The 22491-nt window shown below is 42.6% G+C and overlaps 4 protein-coding genes across 39 annotated transcripts in view; 1 reads left to right on the top strand and 3 right to left on the bottom strand.

The window, feature by feature from the left end:
- Positions 1-54: 54 nt before the first annotated feature.
- LOC108030662 (threonine aspartase 1) lies at positions 55-3282 on the top strand. Of its 3 annotated transcripts, none has more exons than XM_044094926.2 (3): positions 55-355; positions 456-1181; positions 3215-3282. In XM_044094926.2, the coding sequence occupies exons 1-3, from the start codon at positions 328-330 to the stop codon at positions 3223-3225; spliced, it is 765 nt and encodes a 254-aa protein (XP_043950861.1). In that variant the 5' UTR covers positions 55-327; the 3' UTR covers positions 3226-3282. The 3 variants fall into 3 exon arrangements, with proteins under 3 accessions (XP_043950861.1, XP_050741986.1, XP_016959173.1); XM_050886029.1 differs by lacking the exon at positions 3215-3282 and adding an exon at positions 1506-2529 and having other exon boundaries at positions 59-355; positions 428-1441; XM_017103684.3 differs by lacking the exon at positions 3215-3282 and adding an exon at positions 1506-2529 and having other exon boundaries at positions 67-355; positions 456-1441.
- Positions 2466-3743, bottom strand: LOC108030663 (putative protein TPRXL). 2 transcript variants are annotated; one of them, XM_017103686.3, is made up of 4 exons: positions 3608-3743; positions 3232-3548; positions 2879-3175; positions 2752-2822 (listed from the first exon to the last, which is right to left on the bottom strand). In XM_017103686.3, the coding sequence occupies exons 1-4, from the start codon at positions 3738-3740 to the stop codon at positions 2820-2822; spliced, it is 750 nt and encodes a 249-aa protein (XP_016959175.1). In that variant the 5' UTR covers positions 3741-3743; the 3' UTR covers positions 2752-2819. The 2 variants fall into 2 exon arrangements, with proteins under 2 accessions (XP_050741987.1, XP_016959175.1); XM_050886030.1 differs by having other exon boundaries at positions 2466-3175.
- Positions 3744-4399: 656 nt separating this feature from the next.
- On the bottom strand, positions 4400-5546 carry LOC108030526 (uncharacterized). Its single transcript, XM_017103416.3, has 3 exons — positions 5310-5546; positions 4945-5255; positions 4400-4893 (listed from the first exon to the last, which is right to left on the bottom strand). Exons 1-3 carry the CDS (start codon positions 5440-5442, stop codon positions 4660-4662), a joined length of 678 nt encoding a protein of 225 aa, XP_016958905.2. The 5' UTR covers positions 5443-5546; the 3' UTR covers positions 4400-4659.
- Positions 5547-6560: 1014 nt separating this feature from the next.
- The window catches only part of LOC108030573 (protein phosphatase 1 regulatory subunit 12A), a 31795-nt gene continuing 15864 nt past the window's right edge, over positions 6561-22491 (bottom strand). For 12 of the 33 annotated variants that reach the window (XM_050886401.1, XM_050886400.1, XM_050886410.1 and 9 more), the window contains 11 exons: positions 22176-22392; positions 20065-20877; positions 18779-18923; positions 18472-18714; positions 17496-17593; positions 17264-17326; positions 11381-11523; positions 11225-11315; positions 10733-10819; positions 8840-9734; positions 6561-7802 (listed from right to left, as the gene is read on the bottom strand). In XM_050886401.1, the coding sequence (XP_050742358.1) occupies positions 9618-9734; positions 10733-10819; positions 11225-11315; positions 11381-11523; positions 17264-17326; positions 17496-17593; positions 18472-18714; positions 18779-18923; positions 20065-20877; positions 22176-22392 (2017 nt within the window). In that variant the 3' untranslated portion in view covers positions 6561-7802; positions 8840-9617. Of the gene's footprint in view, positions 7803-8273; positions 9735-10732; positions 10820-11224; positions 11316-11380; positions 11524-11872; positions 13042-15050; positions 15180-17263; positions 17327-17495; positions 17594-18471; positions 18715-18778; positions 18924-20064; positions 20878-22175; positions 22393-22491 lie in introns of those variants that run through there. The other 21 variants (XM_017103490.3, XM_017103491.3, XM_017103495.3 and 18 more) reach the window with 13 other exon arrangements.

The raw sequence follows: 22491 nt of genomic DNA, 5'->3' as shown, positions 1-22491 counted from the left end.
TGATTTAAATAAAGCAGTCAATCTATAAAAATAAATCATTTTCGTAGGAATTTCTCTGAGTAATTGACTGCTTAAGTCTCGTCCGATCGTCTGGTATATACGATTCAATGATTTGAATAGAGCAGTCTATAATAAAAATAATTAATTATTGATTATAATTTGAACTTGAGTATTTTGCTGAGTGTACGGCTGCCCAAGTGCCTTCCGGCAGTGCGGTATATTCGAGCTCATCCCAAACGGTCACTCTGGCCAATTTGTTTACGCCGTACAGCTCGCAGATTGCAGTTGGGCCAACAACAAGGCGCGAGCATAAACAGCGAGACTAACATGGCCGGCTTCGTGGCGGTGCACACAGGTTCGTATTCGGCCAAGGCGCTTCCGATCCGCCGGGCAGCCGCCAGACAGCCGCAGCCACAGCCACAGCCAGATGATTGATGGCCGCCATCCGTTTTCAGGGGCTGGGAACTGCATCGACGAGACCAAGTACCAGCGGGTGATCAAGGAGGCGTGCCTGCGCGCCACGGAAATCCTGCGCAACGGCGGCTCTGCCGTGGATGCCTGCGAGGCGGCCATCGTCCGGCTGGAGAACTGCGGCTACACGAACGCCGGCTACGGCTCTAATCTGTGCATGGACGGATCCGTGCAGTGCGATGCGGCCATCATGGACGGTTCGACGCTGAACTTCGGTGCCTGCACGAACGTCAGCCGGGTGAAGAACCCCATCCAGTTGGCCAGGCGCATCTGTGATGCCCAGTCCAGTCCGCAGCTGCTGGAGCGCATTCCCCCGATGATCCTCGCCGGCACGGGTGCCGAACGCTATGCCGACGAGGTGGGCTGCTCCATGGTGGACCCCGCCGTGCTGATCTCATCGAAGGCAAAGTTCCAGTTCAACCACTACAAGAGCAAATACGACCTTGTGGTCAGCAGCAGGCTTGGCAAGGCGGCCTCCGAGGAACCTGTGCCGGTGCCGGAGCCGGGAAACGAGGTGGAACTGGCCGCTGCCCTGGACACCGTTGGAGCTGTATGCGTGGATGGGGCGGGGAACACGGCAGCTGGATGCAGCTCTGGCGGAATACTCCTAAAGGTTCCGGGAAGGGTGGGCCAGGCGGCAACATACGGAGCCGGCTGCTGGGCTACAGATACGGACGACCTGGCCATTGCCACCTGCACGACCGGAAACGGTGAGTACCTGATGAAAACACTGCTGGCCAGGGAGATATGCCACGGCGCCTTCAGCAGCGACTGCGCGGTGACCAGCCTGCACAAGACTTTTAAGCAAAAGTTCCTGGACTCACCGCTGCTGCCGCGGCAGCAGGATCTCTACGCCGGAGCCCTGACCCTGCTCTACTACCCAGGCCAAAGCAGCGGCGAGGTGATGTGGAGCCACACGACGCAGTCGTTCTGTGTCGGCTACATGGCAACCAACCAGAGGGTGCCAAAGGTTCGTACACCCATCCATCATCTTGCGGTGCTGTATCTAATTCGGCGTGTGTTTATATTTGCAGTTTGTGCATTCGCCGCTGCCCACGTACAGCGTCCCGGGCCGATCGTGCGTCGTCAATGGCCATAATTTCCATTTGCGCATTTAAATGTGGGCTGGCCAACTAGCCACAGCCACATCCCCTGCCCATCCGCGGCCCCCGTTGCTCCTGGTCCTGGTCCTGCTGCTCTGCATCTGCAATTCATTTGATTTAATGTTTAATTGCCGCGACAATCGCTGCCAATGACATATGGCAAAAAGAAGAAGGCGCCAGAGGAGCTGGGGCGGAATTATTGTATACGCTGGTGATTTCTCTCTCGGCGGAATATTAAGATAATTAAGCAAAAACTTTTATTGTTGTAGGTCGTAATGTGTGCAGTACTAGAGTAGTAGCAATGAAATAGGATTTCGAATATTGTTCTCCTCGTCGAACCGGGTGCGCTAGATAAATCAGACGGCGGCATGCGAGTCGGTTCGGAATATCATATTCGAGTGGGCATATGTTTGTATCCGTTTGTATATTTAGACGCGCTGACTTGTGTGCGCATCTGTGTGTTTATGCCCAAGTGTTTACGGCCATCAATGTACAGAACTTAACCCATTAATTTCAGCTAAGCAGAAGCCACAGCTTGCACACACAATATCAAGGTCCCCAGTATCGCGAGTTGTCCTCAGCATGAATATTTGATAGTTGTGAAAATGCTTTTACATTTAGCGTAAACCGATTTGTACATAAAATACACACATGACGCGAGCTGTTTCGGACACAACACTCATACATATTTTCTCCGTTTATGGGGTTTCGGCTAATAATCCCCTGGTATTTCATGGCAATTGATTGCTAAACATCTCGAGGCTTTCCACACTACCCGAAAAGAGAGTTCCATTAGCCGATGATTAATACTGCCTAAGTTCGTGTCCCTGATTTTAGTCGTATTTTAAATCGTTAGATCCCATTAACGGATAATCGAAAAAACTGATTCACTAATGTAACGTAACTATTATTTTTGATTTATTAAAAGCTTATTGAAGATTGTCTACAATCGCAATGCACAGTTTTTATACTTTAAAAGTTTTGCTGTGTTCATTATTTCGCGGTTGAAGCAGGAAAGAATAGCCATCATTCGACTACGCAGAAGCAGTTGTAGCTTCACTGGAAGAATCATCACTTGAAGAATCCTCCGAGGAAGAAGAATCAGTGGAAGAAGCCGTTGAAGATTCGGTGGAAGAAGAACCGCTCGAAGAATCAGTTGAAGAAGAAGAATCGGTGGGAGCAGCTGTAGATGGAGCCTCCGAGGAAGCACCAGCTGAAGAAGATTCCGTGGAAGCCTCCGTTGAATCACTACTAGTGGGAGACGGAGTTGTAGAGGAGGTCGAGGAACTCGTGGTGGTTGTTACCGAGCAGCTGGTAGGCTTGGTCACCACACAGGAGCTAGTGGTCGAGTCGAAGTAGGGTTTCGAGGCATCACAGGTCATGAAGATGGCTATCCAGTTGGATCCCGATTTCTGGCAGTACAAGTAGGTCTTGCACGTGGAGTCGTCGGTATTGCTGGCGAAGAAGTACCCGTAGTTGGTAGTGGGCTCGGCAGCACTGCAGATCTCCTCTTTTTGGGTGGCAGTGGGTGTTGTTGTTGGAGCAGCTGTCGTGGTGGCAGGCTGGTACACACTGTTGCTGCATGAGGCACTATAGCCAGCCTGTAAAGTAAACAAACATTAATAGTGATCCATTTTCAGAGTTCCTCTAGACCTACGAAATCGGCGGCACAAGCAGGCACACAAAGGGACCCAAAAACAGAAAGAGCGTCGATGATGCAACTCTCATCGGAGGCGCAGCTATACACATTGGAGGTTATGAGGGATCCGCTGGAGGAGCACCGGACATACTGGGTACTGCTGACACAGGCGTATTTGCTGGAACACACTTCGCAGCTGGCTCCATTTGAAGCAGAGCTTCCGCAGACGTCTAACACGGTGGTGCTCACCTCGGAGCTGGCAACGCAGACGTCGTCGGAATTGGAGCAGACTGTGCCCGTGGGACACGACACAATATCGCCAACTGGTGCGCTTTCTAAGGACGAATTTGTTTCAATTTTCAAACTACCCTTTTTAGAGTTCCAAATATCTTACTCATGCAATTTTGGTATGCGGTCTGGTTGTGGCAGTACACATCGTTGTCCGTCTGGCACTCCTGACAGGTCTGTCCTGCCACCAGAGAAAGTCCAGCTGCCACAATGGCCACAATTGCGATTATCCTCTGCATGCTCCTTCGAAACCCTTCGCGGTAATGTTGCTCAACCTGAACTAGTAAATGATATGATCCGATCCAGCGATCTGCCGTCTTATATAGCGGATCTGCTTTGCATCAGCCTTCAATTTTTTATGGGTCCCTTGTCTGATAATATTGTTTGTCAGATTTGGTTCCGTCTGTCCCTGCCAAAAGTCTTCCATCATAAAGTAATATTAAAGCGTTCTAAAAGAGGCGGTACCGGCTATCAGCAAATGACAACAACATGCTTTTGCTAATTTGTTGTACTTCTGAGAAACTACGGTTTATAGGCAGCACTCTTCCTCGGCTGTTTTGAAGGTTCATTGAAATTTCTTTTGTAAACATAAAATTTTATTTATAATAGCTGTGACAAAGTATGTAACCACTCAAAGTGCTTAGCTTTTCACACAGAAAGTGGTGAGGGTATAATTTACCAATTCGTATAGCTACGGAAATGTAAATAAAGATTAACATTCTTAGTGTACAAACTATTACAAATAGTAACGCGTATTTACTTACTTAATATTTTAACTTAATTTACTTAATTGTACGTTTTTTCTATGTGTTCTTGGGAGATTAACCATTTCGTTGGTCAAATTCACAATTCGTACCACGTAGGTACCAATAAACTATTAAAAATTCCAACCAAAATGTGTTCTGTGAGGAGAATTATACCTTTATTACTCGGAAATCTCTATTTTACAATTATACATTTCATACAACCATTTGAAATTAATAGGATAATTATCTCACATTATATCTTATCATATTTTTAAAACCTAATATAAGTTAATGTTGCAGGTGTAGATTTAAAACTCCACATTGCCTCCAACTAGGAGCAACCAGTTGGCTTAGTTTCCACACAAATGCGCTTTGTAGAATCGTAATATGGCTTGGCTGAGGTGCAGGACATTTAAACGGTATCCCATTTGATGGTAGCACTTCTTTGGCAGTACAGATAGGCCCGACAGCTAGTATCTGCTTTATATACAGTGAGGAAGTACGTGGTGTTCAACGCCACCTCAAGATCCTTTTCTGCCTGGGTGCAGGCATTTATTTTGTCATCAGTACTGGGTGTAACCGTTGTAGGAGCTGCAGTGGTCGTCGTCGAGTATTCACTGTTGCTGCACGTGGCACTCAACTCCAGCTGTCACAAATTGATGATTGTCAGTTTAATATTCTTACCTAAAATACCTACGAAATCAAGAGCGCACGAGGGCACACAGATATCGCCGTGCTTCTCAAGAGCTTCCGAGCTGCAAATCGCATCACTATCGCAATTGTAAATAGTGGAACCGATTATAATTCCTTTAGAACATCTCGCAAATTGAGTTTTGCTGACACAAGCGTATTTCGAGTCTGTGCATGATGCACACCCGATTCCTCCAGAGGTTCCGCACACGTCTATTAAAGATCCTGTAAGCTCGGAACTTTGCACACAAACGTCATTGGAATTAGTGCAAACAGTTCCTGTGGGACAGTTTATCACATCGCCAAAGGGACTAGTTTCTGGATGGAATATGAAGATGGGATTAATAGCCCGCCAATCTTTCTAGGATTTGCTCAAACAATTCCTATACGAAGTTTGGTTTACACAGTAGACTGCATTGTCCGAGAGACACTCCTGGCAATTTAGAGACTCGACAACAGATAGACCACAAAAAACAATGGCTAAAATCGGTATAGTAACCTTCATTTTCTTAGGGATCCTAAACAGCTCTTCGGGGACAAAAGTAAAATAGTTCTAACGGGATGCACTTCACTTGCAGTCTATATATGAAAATCTAAAGCTCAAAAAGAAAAAAGGCAACCTTTAATAACATTTATATAGCTCTTGTGATTTAGCTGTTTGTCAGATATGGGTTTCTTTGTAAATTTACATCAATAAAGAAAAGGTAAAGCTTTTGCAAGGTGTGGTTTCAAAAAAAGTTCTGATAAATAGAAAACTGTTTTTAGATGAAGTCACGAATAAAGCTTAAACCAATTGCAATCAAAGGTTTATTAAAAAATACCACATTCGGAGGATTTGCTTACAAAATTAAAACTAGAGACAACACAATATTTGATACCGACTCTGGTACTCGTTTCTAACTAATTACCTAATTTACTTATAACTTTTTAACGAAGGCCCGAATTGAATTGGCGTGCAGATGGATATTGATAATTTTAAAAATTATTAATTTAGAAAATAGGTGTTGGACGGTTTTGAAATTTTTTATTTCGAGATTCATACGAACGGACAGACATGCGGACAGAATATCGACTTAGCTAAATAGTAGTAAACGTTGCATAATTTCCGTCGAATCTAGTATACTATTTTACTCCAATAGTAAAGGGTATAAAAATCGAAATTTTAATTTTATAGCAGCCTCTAAATATAGGGCGATCCAAAATGTTCCGAGTTATATACTACCTGTAATAGGAGGAAGATATTTGGGGATTTTAGCGCAATTGCTTTAAAACTTAGAGAATAGTTTGCATAGAAACGGACGGGTCATGCTGATCAATAACATATAAACTTCAAGGGGTAGAAAAATCACTTAGGATCATTTGATAATTTGTCGACGAGAGGCAAATAGCTAAAGGAAAATCGACACATTCCAAGTGAATTTGTCATGTGAATTTTTAGGGTGACCTTATCATTAGATAACTGAAATAAAATCTGTCAATAAAAAAATAAACCAAAGAAAACCTTGAATGAGAGATACCGGCGTAAAAATAATTCGCCGGTTGTTATCTAGACAAAAATAAAAATTTCCTAAAAACACCAGAAGCGTCATTCATCCTTGGCCAGCCCAATAAAAAGATATACACTTGCTTGCGATCACATTTATTAAGTTTCGTATTTGAATCAAATTTTCTTAAATATTTTCTCACACAATTTTACATATTACACAATTCACGTTTTTACGTTTGTTTATGCTTGATTATCGTTTCCATTTACGAGTAGAGTAACACAAAATCTCTTAGGCGAATTTAATAAATAACAGAAATATGCGTATGATCATTTGTTTCGTTATAAGCGAAAGTAAAATATAGTACGATGTAATGTATATAATACGTTTCGAAGTGAAGGAGAGAACTAAAAGTGCCTGCTTAAACTAAGGTACTCAAATAATAGAAATAATAGTGCATCTGCGGTGGAAGAATCCATCTTTATCTATAGGATAGCGCCATGGAGCATGTGCAACAAAGTCTCCTCAGTTTTATGGTACACAACTATAGCTTTCGATGGCTTCACCGATGCCTGTATCTACGAAGCACTAAACACAATTACAATTGGATGATAACGATTACACTTAGTAAGTTGACGCGTGGGCTGGTTTCGACACATCTCCGGACTCCCTCAACTGGCGGCCTGGATCCTCGATGATATTACACATTGAAATATTGAACTTATGATTCGGTTGATTTAAATATATATTATGCAATGTGTATATATAATTTATATATGAAAAAATATATATATATTTATATACGTATGTATATTATCATGTAGTTAAACTAATCTGTAATGTAACTAGGGCTCATTTGATGAATATGTTCTCAGTTTGTATGTAAAGGTTTTTGTTTTTCATTCATTTCTTGCGATCCTCTGACCGCTTTACACTTCGCGTATGTTTATGTAAATATAGTTAAGCTTGATTTGTGTAAGTTTATTTATAATTTGCTCTATTCGTATATAAAATTTGACCAAATACATAAGATTTTATTACTTTTCATATAAAAACGAACGAAACAATTCTCAACGATATTTGAAACATGGTTTCACCTAATTCTTAGGGCCTAACACAAATAATAAACAAATTTTGCAAATTTCACGCCAATATCCCGCTTTCGCTTACATCGCATTGCGCTTTAACATTCTCTTCTTTTTCAGCCTTCTTGCAGCTGGTAAATAAAGTAAAACTGTTGCTTCTCGATGATAAAGGTTCTCAGACATACATACACTGAAAGTAAAACACAATTTCATTTACTTAATTTGCTAATTACTCTAATCAACGCGGCGTTCTCCTCCTTCAGGCGATGATTATCCGACTTGTAGGTATCGAGTTGCTGTTGGACGGATGAGAGAGATTGAATTAGTTCGAAACACACAGATATCCTTATAAATATACGATTATGGCAGGGGCACAAGTCTGGGGGTTATGTGTGCTTGGGGCATGCTTCGTTAATCTATTGGGATGCGGCAGCCGCAGCCACAGCAGCAACAACAACAGAAACAACAACAAACGATTAGTAATTACCTAGGAATGGAACTCATCTGGACACCCTATCTCGAGCACAAAACCAGATAGCATGCACTTAACCACAAACTAAACTCGAAACATAGGCGCTTGGATAGTTGTCTCTGCGAAATCTGATTCGTGTGTTCTTTATGACGCGTGTCGTGTGCTGTGATAAGCGGCTATAGACGATCGATTATATAATGTCGAATGGGTCTCATGAATTTAGATGCCTGATGCGAGTGTCCCTTAGAGATACACCCACCCAATGTGGCGTACTCAAACAATAAACAGCAATAAGTTGAATAAGAACGACAATGAGCAAAGGTTTGGTTTATTCATATATATATATAACTCAAGATCGATCGATGGTGTTGTGGTCGAGAACACACAAAAGGATAAACAAAATTGCAGATAAAACTGGTAACAATATTAACAACAAGAGGTACAAATCCATAGTATAGTTTAATAGACATTATTTAAATAGTAGAGTATTAAGTAAGTATTGTTTATATGTACATTAAGAGCGTTTCAAAAAGTTGCGTAGGTCAATCGATAGATGGGATAAAAAAGCAGGCGAACCGATGTCTTAAAAATAAGTTTACACAAATTTTAAAAGACAACTGCAAAGTTTTCCAGCTTGCTAAAATACTTGTATTTTATTTCGATTTTTTGTTCAGCTTATTACAACTACTTTAAAAAGGAAACAACAATTTGAAACGCTCCATGTTACAGTTATAGCTAAAATATATTTTATTATATCTTTTTATGTGGTATGTGTATAACAACAAAACAACAGCCAGCTCGTAATATTGGGGCGCGGGTTCTTAGAATGGCTCAATTCTGTGTCAGTGGTGGGGCATTTACCATTAATCTTCCAGCATCACCAACTAGAAAACTTCGCACTCCCTGATGTTCGACTTCTGGAGACCTATACGTAGCCTCCAGATCCTGGGCCGCTACTTGCTGATGCTGTTTATTTCTGGTGGTGGGGGCTTGATGATTGATCTCGTTGGTTTCGATGAGCTCTATTTTGATTCGGTAGTGGGCTAACTTTTGATTTTGACGTACTTATCAACCGTACAGTGGTCTGTGGTTCCCATATGATATAGTTCGATAATAATTACATTATAAATTCGCAAGCACTTTTTCGTACCACATATTAAGGTTACCAAAAACGATCAAGCCGTGAGATTAATATTTTACTATTTAAAATTAACTACTTTTGAAGTTTGCGTCTGTGTTTTTTATGTCTGTAGTATATAGTAACTCCCAAGGAGTTGTAGTATATAGTGGTTTTTAAGGTTTACGTTTTACCAGTGACCAGTCCGAAGCCAATGAGTTCAATGATAACTTATCTTAGCTACAATACATTTAGTTATCGTGTATTTGGTTAGGCTTAAATATCCATTTATAGTTCGCAACGACATCGAGGTGTGTTAAGAATTGAGTAAAAGAAACTAGAGCAAGAAAAACATCGGTGCTATTGATTATCGATGTTTACCTATAAGAAAATCGATATTTTTCCAGCTCTGAGAGAAACGATATAACGATAATCGCGACATAGTGCTTGTGAGCAGGAGGCGTGAGAATTTTGGGTGTATGTGGGCTGGTGCTGGGCAATCTAAATGCTTTTGATCTGCGTCTATTTGGTCTTGGCCAGCTGACTCTGAGCCGAGGTGGTCAGCTTGGAGACGACCCGCGTGAGGGCCCGATTCTCGGCTCGCAGACGATCGTTCTCAGTCTTTAGCTTCTGCAATAGCTAAAATCACACAAAAAATAAGGACAACAGCGGCGACGCAAGAAAAATAAGTGGAAAAACGCATGTTTTTTTTTTTGAGCGATTGACGATTATCGATTGTTTCGACAGTTCGATTGTTTGTTCGATGAGGCGCGTGGGAAGAGAGAGAGAAAAGAAAATCAAATTTGAGTGAGCGTATTGAATGAGAGCGCTTTTGTTTTTAATTTCTAACAATTAGGTGAGTGCGATTGGTAGACGTATAACGATAAACGTGTAACGTATAAACTCTTGGGAACAGTGACCAGAAATCATAAAGGGTGGCGAATGACAAAATGACACGTCGAGAGATTGAGCGAGTGATGATTTGAGAAGATGACTGATGACAGAGAAACATAGTGGTCTTAAGATGAGAGCATGTCTGATGTCTGGTTGTTGCTGATGTGTGATATGAGAAAAACGATAGAAAACAAATATATGATCTGATCACGAGGCGGAGGTGGATCAAAAATAATGCGGAACGAAAATCAAAGCAATCGCTTCACTGTACAGCGGGGGGCACAAAAAGATACTATACACAGGAGGCCTGGATAAATCAATTTCAAATCAAATCGAGTGCCATGGCATTCACACACAGAAGACAGCTAGTCAGCTAGTTAGCTAGGTGTCTAAGCGCATCTGGCCAAAGGGAAATGCAATAAAAGAGGTTCGATTAAAATATAATAGGGTGAGAGAAAACGAACTCAGTGCGAGAGGGTGGATTCATGATTTTGGGTTATAAGAACAGAACAGCTCAATTCGAATTAATCAAACGGGGGGTTAATAAATCAAAATTTCATACATGCAGCAGAGGATTTCGGGGCGAGGGGCGGAGAATCAAAGTATCAAAACTTGTGGACAAATCATAAGGGGTAAACCAAAAAAGCAATCAATTTGGAGTCCTGTTCTTAGAACACAAAAACAGCAACAGCGGCGGCAACGCTTAACGCTTATGGTTAGCAAGGGGACACTTTTGTAATTACCTTGAGCTCTTCTTCCAACTCGGAAAGCTTGCGTTCCATAGCTCTTCTTTCGCGTTTCTCAAGTTCAGATAGTGAATTTTTCGTTGTCTGCGAATGTGAAATGAAACAAGATGTGGTTTTTGTTTGGCGATTTTGATTTGGATTGGGGCTCTTTCTTGTTCAGTTTTGTGGTGTGGTTTTTGGGGTTTATTTGTTGTTCAACAGATCGAAAAAAGATATATACGAGAGCGGGGTGTAATAAAGAGCGAAAGAGAGCGCGAGCAGTAAGCTTCACATGAGGGGGAAAAAGAGGCAGCAGGTGGGATTATGTGTGATAAAGATACACGTTTTAGTGGCATCCTTGAACTAAGTTTATGGTGTTGCGTGTTGTTTTGTTGTTGGTTACTGCTGGCAGTTCTGGGTTCTTGTTTATATTTGTTTTTCGGCTTTCGGTTTATAGTTTAGAGTGGGCTGATGTGGGCGTGGCATGTTAGGGCGTGCTTCTGTACTTACGGCGTTGGCGAATCTCTCGAGCGTTGCACGTGTCTGCACGGCTTCGTCGTCCTTCTGCTTGATTATCTGCTTCAGCTTGTCGTTCTCCAATCTAAATGGGAGCACGCGTTTTTATTGGGGTCACAGTTTGGAGTCCCCAAGAGGGGGAATACTCACTTGGCCGCTTCGTAGAGCGCCTTGTAGTCAATGCCATCGCCGTTCTCTGCCTTGTCGTTGCTGCTGGAGCTCTTCGACTCGCTCGTGGTGGCCGTACTCGCGGTGCTGCCCAGTCGGGAGCGGGAAGTCCGCTCACTGCCACTCTATAAGGAGGAAATAAGGAGGAAATTTGAGTGACTGCTTATGGCAAATATTACGAATAAGTTTTGGAATGTACAGTTTTAACAACAATATACTTATAATTAGGATGTATCTAACAACTTTTCGGAACGAATATTGATTCGCTATCATTGCGGACAAAATTCATAATAGTATTATTCTGAGTATTTCGTATTTTTAAAATAAATTGAATTGAAATAAAGAAAATGTGAAAAAGTTCAGTAATTTTGTAAGATATTTATGTATGTGTAAATGTAAAAGTTCTTATTTCTAGTCCAACAACAACAGCATACAAATAATGTATAGATCCACTTAGCCAAAACACCTGCTTACTTCATATCCCTCACTCTTCTCAGAGGAGGCACTAATGGATCGCTGGGCCGCGCTCTTCGACCGCGTGCGGTTTCGGGACTTGCGCTCCTGCTCCCGCAGAGAATTGCTCCTGGTGGCCGCAATGGCAGCCACTGTGGCTCCGGCACTGGTTACTCCATTCGTGGAGCTCGATGATGCACCGCCATAGGCTGCAGCGTTCAGGCTACTATTGGATGCCGACAGGGACTTGGTCTTCAGCAGGCGAGAACCCTTAAAGGAGTTGGTCGAACTCAAACCCGGCGACTTGAAGCTGAGCGAGGCGGTGGTCACCCCCTTGTCGTAGCTGCTCGAATAGGGACTGACATAACGGTCGCTGGCGGAGTACGAAGATCCCGCCGAGGAGTAGGAGCTGGGATTGTACCGCGAACTGTCGTAGCCACCAGCACCACCTGTGCCATTGGAGGCGGAGGCCGAGGAGGACGACGACGAGGAGACGGTAGACAGAGAGGAGGAGAGAGCAGAGGCTTTAGACTGGCCGTAACTGTGGCTTTGGTTCAAAGGCTTGCCCACCACCAGGTGGCTATAGTGGTGGCCTCCACCGGAACCCGAACCCGAAGCGGATGAAGCGGCAGCGGTGGTGGGCTGCAGCTGCAGATAGTAGCGGCTGCCATGGTGCGATTGCGTTTTAGTTGCTGGCGTGGCATTGGACGCAGAAGCTATGGATGCGGCATGGCATGTGGAGGAGGCGGATGAGGTTACATTCGTCGATGGCCCGCCGCTTGCGGTTGGCTGATGGGAATGCTGATTCGAGTAGTGGTTGGTGCTGGTGAACTGCTGATGATGATGGTGATACTTGGACGCCCCGTAGTCGTAGCGACTGCTGGCATTACCATAAGAGGACCGGCCACCACCCGAAGCTCCTCCGCCGCCGTACAAGCTCTCCCTGGAGCTGTAGACACTGGCGTAGGGACTCTGGTAGCTGGAGGCGCCGCTGCTGCTGGGGAAGTAGCCCGTGCTCAGGGGTCGACCAGTGCTGCCGGAGCTGTTATAGCTACTCCCGTTGTAGTTATAGACCCCGGATCCCCCTGCCGAGGGGGCCATCCGCGAGCTGGAGGACAGCGATCGCCGGTGGCTTGACAGCGGCGCCTGAGTGCGTGATCTCGAGCGAAAGGACATCTCGCTGATGGTAGCTAAAAGAAATCGGGCCCCCATTAGCACATGCCGTCTCGCCAGCCACTTCGTATTTCAATCGTCAGTGCCAATGTGAAATTACGCTTAAATAGGCCAATCAACCAAAAGGCACATGACTCGAACAATGGGAATCAACATCTGGCCAGAGGCTTGCAGCGTTATTTTGAGAAATGTATTCGAAGGTCTCTATATTATAATCTTAAATCCATTTTCCCGTTATTAGTTTAAGAAAAAGCTATCCTTAAAAGCAGATTTGAGAAGGCAATACACAGAATATTTAGGCTCTCTTTTAAATAAAATTTCTAAACCACGAGTTTAAATTTCCTTTCATTTCTTAAAGAAGTTTGAATAAGAAAATTATAATAACTTTTTTTCAAATTTATAATAAATTTGTTCTGATTTCCAATAAATAGTGAAACCCAATTGAATGTTCATTCCCTGCAATTAAAAGGAAAAGCCTTTTACGCAAATGGACAGCTGTCATTTGAAAGACTCTTTGAACTTTAATTTGATTTTAGTTTCAACGTGCTATATAAAGAACGCATCTCATTGGACAAGACCCCAGGGGATTATCCGCAATTGGAGGGCATTTTAACTTCGATCCTGATCGATCGTTCCATTTTTAGACGTGCACATAAAAGGCCATTACAATTATAATCAAAGCGAACACACAAAATGTTCTTGAATTCGGCATAAACAAAAATAAAGGAAAACAAACAACTCTTGGGTGTTTACATGTGTATATACAGTATATACCTCTGAGGTATACCCGTGCGATATTTCGATTTGGAGAACGCAGTATTGACATGTGGTTCGGGAATTGGTTTTGGCTCTGCACCGGGAAAACCAAAAATGACGTCAAGGCATACATTTTGACAATTTTCTTGTCGGTTTTCGACGCGTACCCCACTGGCAGGCCGTGGATCTTGTGGATCTCGACGGGATGCTCTCGATAGGATTGAAAACACATAGAAAACGTGATAAATGGGACGGACTATCCCGCACCGGCCTGGTATTTATTTGTTTCTCTAGATGATGCCTCTCATCCTCTGCCCACGCGATACAAACAACAAACACGAAACCGACCGTCAGACCAGAAAACGTTTTTCCTCTCAAGCAATTTTCCACTGCATATAATTTATGGCGAACCGTTTCTGTTTCCTAGTAGACGTATTTCTAGGTATAGGCCATATAAATGGCTCTATCTGTAGGACAATCGCCTATGAATGAAGCGGCGTTAAACTGTTTGGCTTTTGCAATAATGTTCCTCATTTATGCCTTCTGTTTTGTGGTAATTCAAACATTTAGCTTGCCAAATAACGCATAAAAAGTGTAGAAACGAAACATTTAAAAATACAAATAAATGAACTGGCCGGGTCGCGAAGGCATCATAAAATGGATTAGGAAATGGACGTAAATTAGAAAAAGGGATTCCAATTTAAAATATATTTTTAGGTATTTGAAAGGAGAATCTTTAGAAAACTATCAAGGGGTTTCTTTAATGAATTTGAAAATAATTTAACCGCTGATTTATTATTCATTACAATGATTTTAAAATTCAGTTCAATTTTTTTCTATTAACTTTCACAGTGTGATTTTGAAATCTTCTGTTTAACTTTGGCATTTGGAGTCACGAAAATAGAAATAGCTTCGGCACGTTCACGAAATCAAATTAAAAACTTATCAAAATATTTGACCATATTTGCAGAAGCCACCTGAGAGAGCCTCAACTTGAAATGTCCAAAAATGATGCGCAGTTGGCCGAAAAAGGCAGCGCGGAGCGATTTGATCGAATGAAACGAGCGAACTCGTTGTGGCTGGCAGTCAAATCGTCAACTTCGCTGTGGAAAATCCCCTCTGGCCCCGACGATCCCGGGGGTAAGCCGATCTAGGCGTATTGCAATGCCTTCTCCCCCTCAAACAATTCTTTGACACGTTCGACAGGTCTTGTGGTTTGGGCCTCTTGTTGCACTTGACGTATTGAATTCCTGAGTTAATTGGGATTTACATCGAGACTAGACTTGTTCGATTGGATTGGCTGGGTTTGGGTGATCTGAACTGAATTGAACCGAGATGATCCGCTGTGCTGGGCGCACAAAACTCAACTGTGTTGCTCGCAGGCGATTTGAAATGTTTTATTTGAAAGCGAGCGATCGGAAATAAACGCGAAAGAGCGGCGAAAGAGTGCCCCTGTGGAACTAAGAGCTCCGCGAAGAGCGGAAAAGCCGGAAAAATAAAACAAATCGGGGGGCGATATGTATTTAAAACTCAAATATGAAAACAAGAAATAATAAGAGCAGGGAAAGGAGCCAAATTTCCACTTGAATTGCGCACACAGAATTCTCGCTGTGCGAGTTGAGTTTTTCACCTGGTGGGCCACGTCTAAATTTAGTAAATCGCACACGTATTTGGCCCAATGTCCGAGGCGCAAGATTGTTAACTATGCTGGGGTCAGAAAATCAGGGGAACGCGCGAAAAGAGAGCACTGCAAACTGGGCCAAAAGGCGAAGCACAGTCATTGACACAAGACTGCACCGCATCGGGGGAAAACAAGAAAAACTAACGCGAGCATTGGAAAACTATTTCTGTCGCGGTTTAAATTTAGCGGAAAGTGAGCGACAGGAGAGTCCGATTCGGGAGTTGCTCCCCCTTCATAACTGGGCCAAAGCAACCCCCTGCCCACAGAGTTGGCACTTTCGTCGGATGCATTTTCCGGCTATAAATACCGGATGACGATCCTTCTGCCGCAGGGAGACTCAGAATGAGGAAGCGAATGCCTGCAAACTGTTATAAATTTAGCCGCGCATATTCTCGCTTTTCTGCAAAGTTCAATGTACGTGTGCCAGCTTTTCCTCACACATTTCCTTTGGCTTCGTTTGGGTCGTGCCTCTGTAATTGCCCAATTCATTATAAAATGCCAACTGTCTGCTAAGGCGATTGTGAAAGTGATTTTCCCAGATGCATTTGCAAGTGACTACTGCAAAAAGTAGAATAAATGCACAATGGCACACTTGACATCGTCAATCAGAGAGCGTCAGGTGGTCTGCCACCGCTTTGGACGGATCGTCTGGGGATCCACAAGCCGAAAAGTGCATATTATTTATTGCATTACTAGCTAAGCTAAAAAATGTAGGGGAATTTAAGTGCTTGCAAATTACATTTTCCATCGTTTCATTCCCAGCAAATATAGACATCGAATTAGATCATTCACTTCTTGGGGATGTATACTTCGGCACTATTTCAGACAAGTAAATTACCAACTAAATTCACTTTTAACGATTGCCTCTAATGAGCAATAAATAACAATGAGGATGTTTTAATGGCTTTGTTAAATATTTTAAACAAAGCGTTAATGTTTTTGAATAAGAATGTAAGAAGTTCTCAGGTTTAAATTGCTTTTATAAGGAAAATATAAATTTTGTAATCTATTTTAAATAAACTTCCATACCTGTTATAAACAAAATAAAAAAATAGACTTCTAACAACCTCAATGGATCTTCTTTGCTTGTTATGCCACGATTTTCATAAAACACCGGCAGAACCACAGTATATAGTTTACGAAACTAGAAATCAATGCTGAAGCGATTATACGATTTACGGGGCTTCTTTAATCGTCCAATGTGCAAGACAATTAATATTTTTTGGTAAAAACAAGCAGAGCGCACACTAATGACAAGATGCACTCAGAAATTGTGTCAGTTCTTAATAATAGGCGACATCGGCGCTGACACTCGCTCAGATAAATGGTTAACAGGTTCGGGCAGACTCGTGATTTCTTTGGACGCAAATTGGATGCGCACTAATAGTTCCGACCTCGGCCATGAAAGGATTTGCAGTTGCCTTGCACTTACACTCGGATTCCCACACGAAATTCCGAGCCCACAATGCCACGTGCGCACTTTCCAAGTGGCAAATCATAATTTCGTTTTTGGGTCGCCCGCTAATTGGACCAGACGTGCGATGGGAAAATTGTGGGGGCAGAAAGATGGGGCACTCAGCTACTTTGAAGGACGCGGAGATCGCTTAAAGTGTGACAAGGTGTGACGAAGGCACGGCGACAAGAAAGAAATATTTGTCAGGTGCAGCACGGAAATAGGAGGCTGACACAAAAATTCTAATTACTTGGCAAGGTGCGAAAAATTCAATAATAATAATAATAATGTTGCTGCTGTTGTCGTTGGTAGTTAACATATGGTAAGCACTAATTGCTGGTGGACTCACCTCCTTTTCCTTCTCCTCGTTGTCGTTGTTGGACGATTCGTTCTGTCGCTCGGGGTCCAGTTCCTGCGGCAGAACAAAAGAAATTCTCAGTTTAGCGTTCTCCCAATCTCGCGACTAATTAGCAATTTAGCAGTGAACAGTTGACATACGGCTCTTGGCCCACGGCTCATTTGTTCTGACAAACTGCCTGGCAATTAGGCACACAAATGATGTATCGCCCGGCTGTACTTACATCCATATCGATGTGCACCACGCCCGTTGATCTGCGCTTCGGCTTGCGTCGCCTCTGAATGACGGTCTGTGTGCGATTATCGTTCTCCTTGTCGTTATCTAATAAAATATAAAAGGTCTAAGTTAGTTAATGTATGATAAAACTGGCTTATGTTAACTTAAAACAACCCTTTAAAATATTTTAAATTCATAATTTTTGGATGAGCTCATACAATTCCTCCAATTTTATAGATGGGTTAGCAATATACGTTACAAATATACGAAAGTATTGCAACAAATACAAACTATGTAGAGATAGTTTATATCACAAGATAAATTCCTTTTTTTATTCATTAGAACTAACATAAAATGTATAATTAGTTTAGGTTGCATTGTATATATATATACATTTTTTGTACTATCACTACAACTAGGACATCTTTAACATAATCATTTGAGTTCAAGACCTTTGACTTTATTATATTTTACAAATTCTTTTGAAGTATTTCAAAACTTTGTTTAATTTATATTGTGCCTCGACTATCAGGTACCCCTTACTCAGTTAGAGGTGAACTTAATGGAAAGCAGTAATACGACTCCTTTAGGGCAATGCGCTACAAGGCGTCAATTAATTGTTTGGTCATAACTTTTAAATGAATGTTACACAGGTTTTAAACACAAAGCAAAATCTAATTTAAACTGTTACAAAATCTTTGAAACATTGTTAACTAACAGATTTCAGCACTAAGCTGCAACAAACTTCCACTGCGCAAGAATCTCTAGAATCTGCATGCTTATTTCCTACAAACTTAGTTATCAGCGCTCATACGGAGATGGGTAGATCGACTTGACTAGTGATCCTGATCAAAAATATACATACTATATAGTCAGAAACGCTTCCTAGTTCCCATTACATAATTTCTGAAGAATATAATATACCCTTTTACTCGTACAGAGTAAGGGGTACCCAATCTAGGGTTTGCACGACCTATCCTTACCCTTATCGTCATGGTTTGACGTGGCGTTAGTTGCCGTAGCCGTTGCATGATTGGCACTGGTTGCAGACACTGAATTGGAGGTTGAGTTAGTGCTCGCGGCCGCAGTTGAGTTCGCCGCCGTTGCCGTGGCATTCGCCTCGTATTTTCGAGCTGAGGGCGAGACATAGGCACTGTTGTTTGTGCCCTCGCTGGGCGCGGAAACAGGACGACCCACAGAGTTGAGCGACTGGTTGGAAGCATTTACTGAAACAGAAAACAGAAATTGAATATGTTGCAACAATAAAATAAGAATGTCATCCAAACTTACGTGCATTGGGACCGCTGCTGATGCGCCGCTGGACTCCAGTTGTAGTTGATAAATTGACGGCTGCCATCACCGCCGGAGCACTCGGTATAATGGTGCTGTTGTTGGGCGGATAAGTGCCCCCGCTGGTTATGTCCTCCAGTTTAAACTGCATAAAAACAAAGTATTTTACTATGGGCTCAATGCGACGCTAAAGACAAGTTGTTAAATATCAATTTATGTTTTGAAATGTTTCTCTTTTACTGTCGTTTTTGTTTGAATTGTGTGCAATGTGTTTGTTCTCACAAGAAGCTATGTCTGTAATCTTTCGAATGCAGCGGGAGTTAGTTTGTACTAAACATTTAGTAGTAATTAACAAGTATCAGACACCATTTGCACTTAGGATCCATCAGTTAGAGCCCGCAACCCATTACCTAAGCTAAGCATTTTCTGTATTTCCTTGAACCATTTGAGAACAGTAATTACTCAGTCGAATAAAAATGAAGATGTTGATATAGTATTGTAACATGCAAATAGTTTGTTATAAATTTTGATTCGGTTCTCGTTAAAAACAAAGAATATTTTAAAAGTTAAGCAAACATAAATGCAGGCATAAACAGCTAAATTAGTAAGGCAATATAATGTATGTAAATATATATACATATCAATGGCCAAAAGCCAAATGAAAGATAACTTATATTTGAATAAAAAGATACATAAATTAGATGACTCTTTTAAATAATAAATAGATAACAATACTTAAGGATGCAGTTACTTAGGTTTTCAGTACATCAAGCATAAGTTGAAATAAGTTTAATACATGGAAAATACAGATGCGTAAATACAACTAAACGAAAAATATCTTAAAATAATGGTAAAAATATAATGAAATACATATTTAGCCGTTAACTTTTAATTTTGTGTTACTCTTGCTAAGCAATATGATTTCTTCCAGTCATTACCTATTTTTATATGTTGATTAATAAATGTATGTGTTAAATAAGCAGCAAAATCAAAACATGTTGAAAGAATATAATGATCTTAAAGTAAACTTCAAAAAGCAATATAGTAACGATGAGGTTATTTATGAATGCGATCAAAGCAAGGGGAATTTCCACTTTGCTGAGCCGTAGTTCTCCATTAATTGTACACAAACTAATCAAAATAAGTCCATGCTACACTTAGAGATTAACAAAAACTATTGTTGCGCACACGAATTTGGCAACCGACCAAAAAATAGTATATATATTATACTTTGGATTAGGCTATCGGAATCGCTTAGAGGGCTGAGTTGGGTAGTGTGGGCATACCTTGGAGCCGGCATCGAATTTCAGGCGCCAAGACGGACGCCGTTCTGCTGCAGAAGTGGACGACGAAGAGGCAGTTCCACTCGCACCACCTGCACCACCACCAGCACCTCCCGCGCCGCTCTCCGTTGTGCGTCGGGCGTACAGACTAAGTAGCGAGTCCCGGGCATTGAAGTCCGGATGCGAGGTCACGGGCGAGGCGGTATCGGACTTGGTCTCCGACTCCTGACTACCGGTCAAACTTCGCTTGTCCCGCAGGCGCACTGGACTCTCGAGGGCCGCTGGCGTGGTGGCCGCCGAAGAGGACTTGATAGCTTCTGTGCTGGCCGCAGGAGCTGGGATCAGTGGCAGGTCCGTGGGCCTGGCATGCGGCGGCTCCTCGGCCTTCTCCTCGCTGGAACTTTTGGCAACTGGGTCAGTCTTTTGGGGAGTTGTAGTACTCTCCGCATTCTCTGTGCTTTCGGGAAGCCTTTCCCGCCTGGGCATTATCGTGTAGCTGGCACTGACCATCGACTGATCCTGATCCCCCTCGGGATCACTGTTGGCATCGGCCTCGCCCGAAAACGATCTTCGCACCGGAGCGGATAGGGTAAAACTAGCAGTGGTATCGTTCAGACTTTGGACGGCCGGAGGAGGATGGGTAACCACCTCCTCGATCTCCGTCTCATCGGTGGCCGTCGTCGTGGTGGGAATTATGGCTGGCGGTGGTGTGGTGGGCGGTGGTGGCGGTTGCGACTCGTCCCGCTGCTCGTTGCTGTCGAGGATCGATGATGTTGGAGCTGATGTCGATGTCGATGATGCTGAGCTTGTTTCGTTCTGTTAATAATATTAGTTCGGAACAAATAAAAAACAGTTGTCCTGAGGCGATGGACGCGAGTGTGTTTTAAACAAAAATCAAAGAGGTCTCACTAGATCTATATATAACAATTGCATACTAAAGTGATACTTAGGGTGACCCGATTTGATTGCGCATGCAAATGGGACATGCAAAATGATAATCATCAACATATTCCAAAGACATACAGTTTATTGCTATACAAATACAGAGCCTAGTAAGTAGGAAAACTGAACATAGAGATAACTTAAGAACTGTAACATAAATACATGTTGGAGTGGTGATTACGCTATGGTTCACTGATCTGCGGCTGCTTGATACTGATATGCCGATGATTGGAAATCATAAATATATAAAGCTACGCTATGACGAGTACTCAAAGATGATGAGGCGGGGGCGGGTCAAAGGGCGTGGCAGGGCGGAGCGGAGCTGGGCAGAAGCGCAGAACGCAGAAGGCAGGAACTGAACTCAACTTGATTGGTTAAGTGTGACACTGCGATCGATCACGAACGAATAATCAAACGGATGGCAACGAACGCTAAATGAGCACTGATTGATCGATGGGACTCTGATTGAAATAAGGACAGCTTAGGGCTGCTTTTGATTGGTGGATGAGACGAACAGAATGCAGCAGATGAAAGTTACAACCATCAAGGTGGCTAGAGGTGGCTATCCAATCTGTATATCAATCAAGATCACTAAAGGTGTTAACAACCCGTTGAAGCTCTTGATTTAGTACAGCATTTAGCATTTATACATTTAAACTCTTATTAAATGACAAATGTCTGACACCAATTTTCTTTTTTAAACAATGGGATTAAATGCATAGCACACTTTTCAGGGCCAACTTTTAACCTGTTGCATTCTGCTTACTACACGATTTGTTTCTAAACTACAATCACTATTTTAGTACATTTTCATTCACTCACACAAACAATTAAATGATATTAATATAATTTCTTTTTTGTGATACAATTTGTGTGAGTGAACATGATCGAACATATAAACAGAAAGGGATATCCAAGTAATGGGGACACCATAACCATAAGCATTTATTTTTCGGTTTTTGATCTGGTGTGTATCGCTCAACGTTTGGGTGGGTGTGAACTGCATGTGGACATCGTGTGTGGGTGCCGTAATCCCAGCTGGGATTACGGGCTTGATCTACCAATGATTCTATGAAGAGAGCTTCCTCGGGTGTGAATGTTTCGGTTTGATTTTTGTCGTGATGGCGTGGGTGATTCGGTTAGAGTGTCCATCTGGACACTGGACTACTTACGCCGCTGTTGCTGATGGTGTTCGTGGTGGTGGTGCTGATGTTGTTATTGTTGTTGTTGTTGGCCATGCCCATGTTCTTCTTCTTGACCAGCTCCTCGGCACTCTTGATCTCGTCCAGAGTCACGCCCTGGGTCGACCGGCGGGTCTCCCTCACGCGCTTGGCATGTGCCTTTCGCTGCGTTTCACTCTCCTCGTCGCGCACCGGTGGCACAAAGGATCTATTTGGGATTGGTGAAAATATATAGTTTAGAAAAATGGTGTTCTAATCAGAATAGTTTTATTAAAACAGCTGCAGAATCATTTGGGATGTAAGTAGC

This window comes from Drosophila biarmipes, chromosome 3L, assembly GCF_025231255.1.
Source record: "Drosophila biarmipes strain raj3 chromosome 3L, RU_DBia_V1.1, whole genome shotgun sequence".
NCBI lineage: Eukaryota > Metazoa > Arthropoda > Insecta > Diptera > Drosophilidae > Drosophila > Drosophila biarmipes.
Note: the sequence above shows the minus strand (reverse complement) of the source record. Positions and strands in the feature narration are given on the sequence as shown.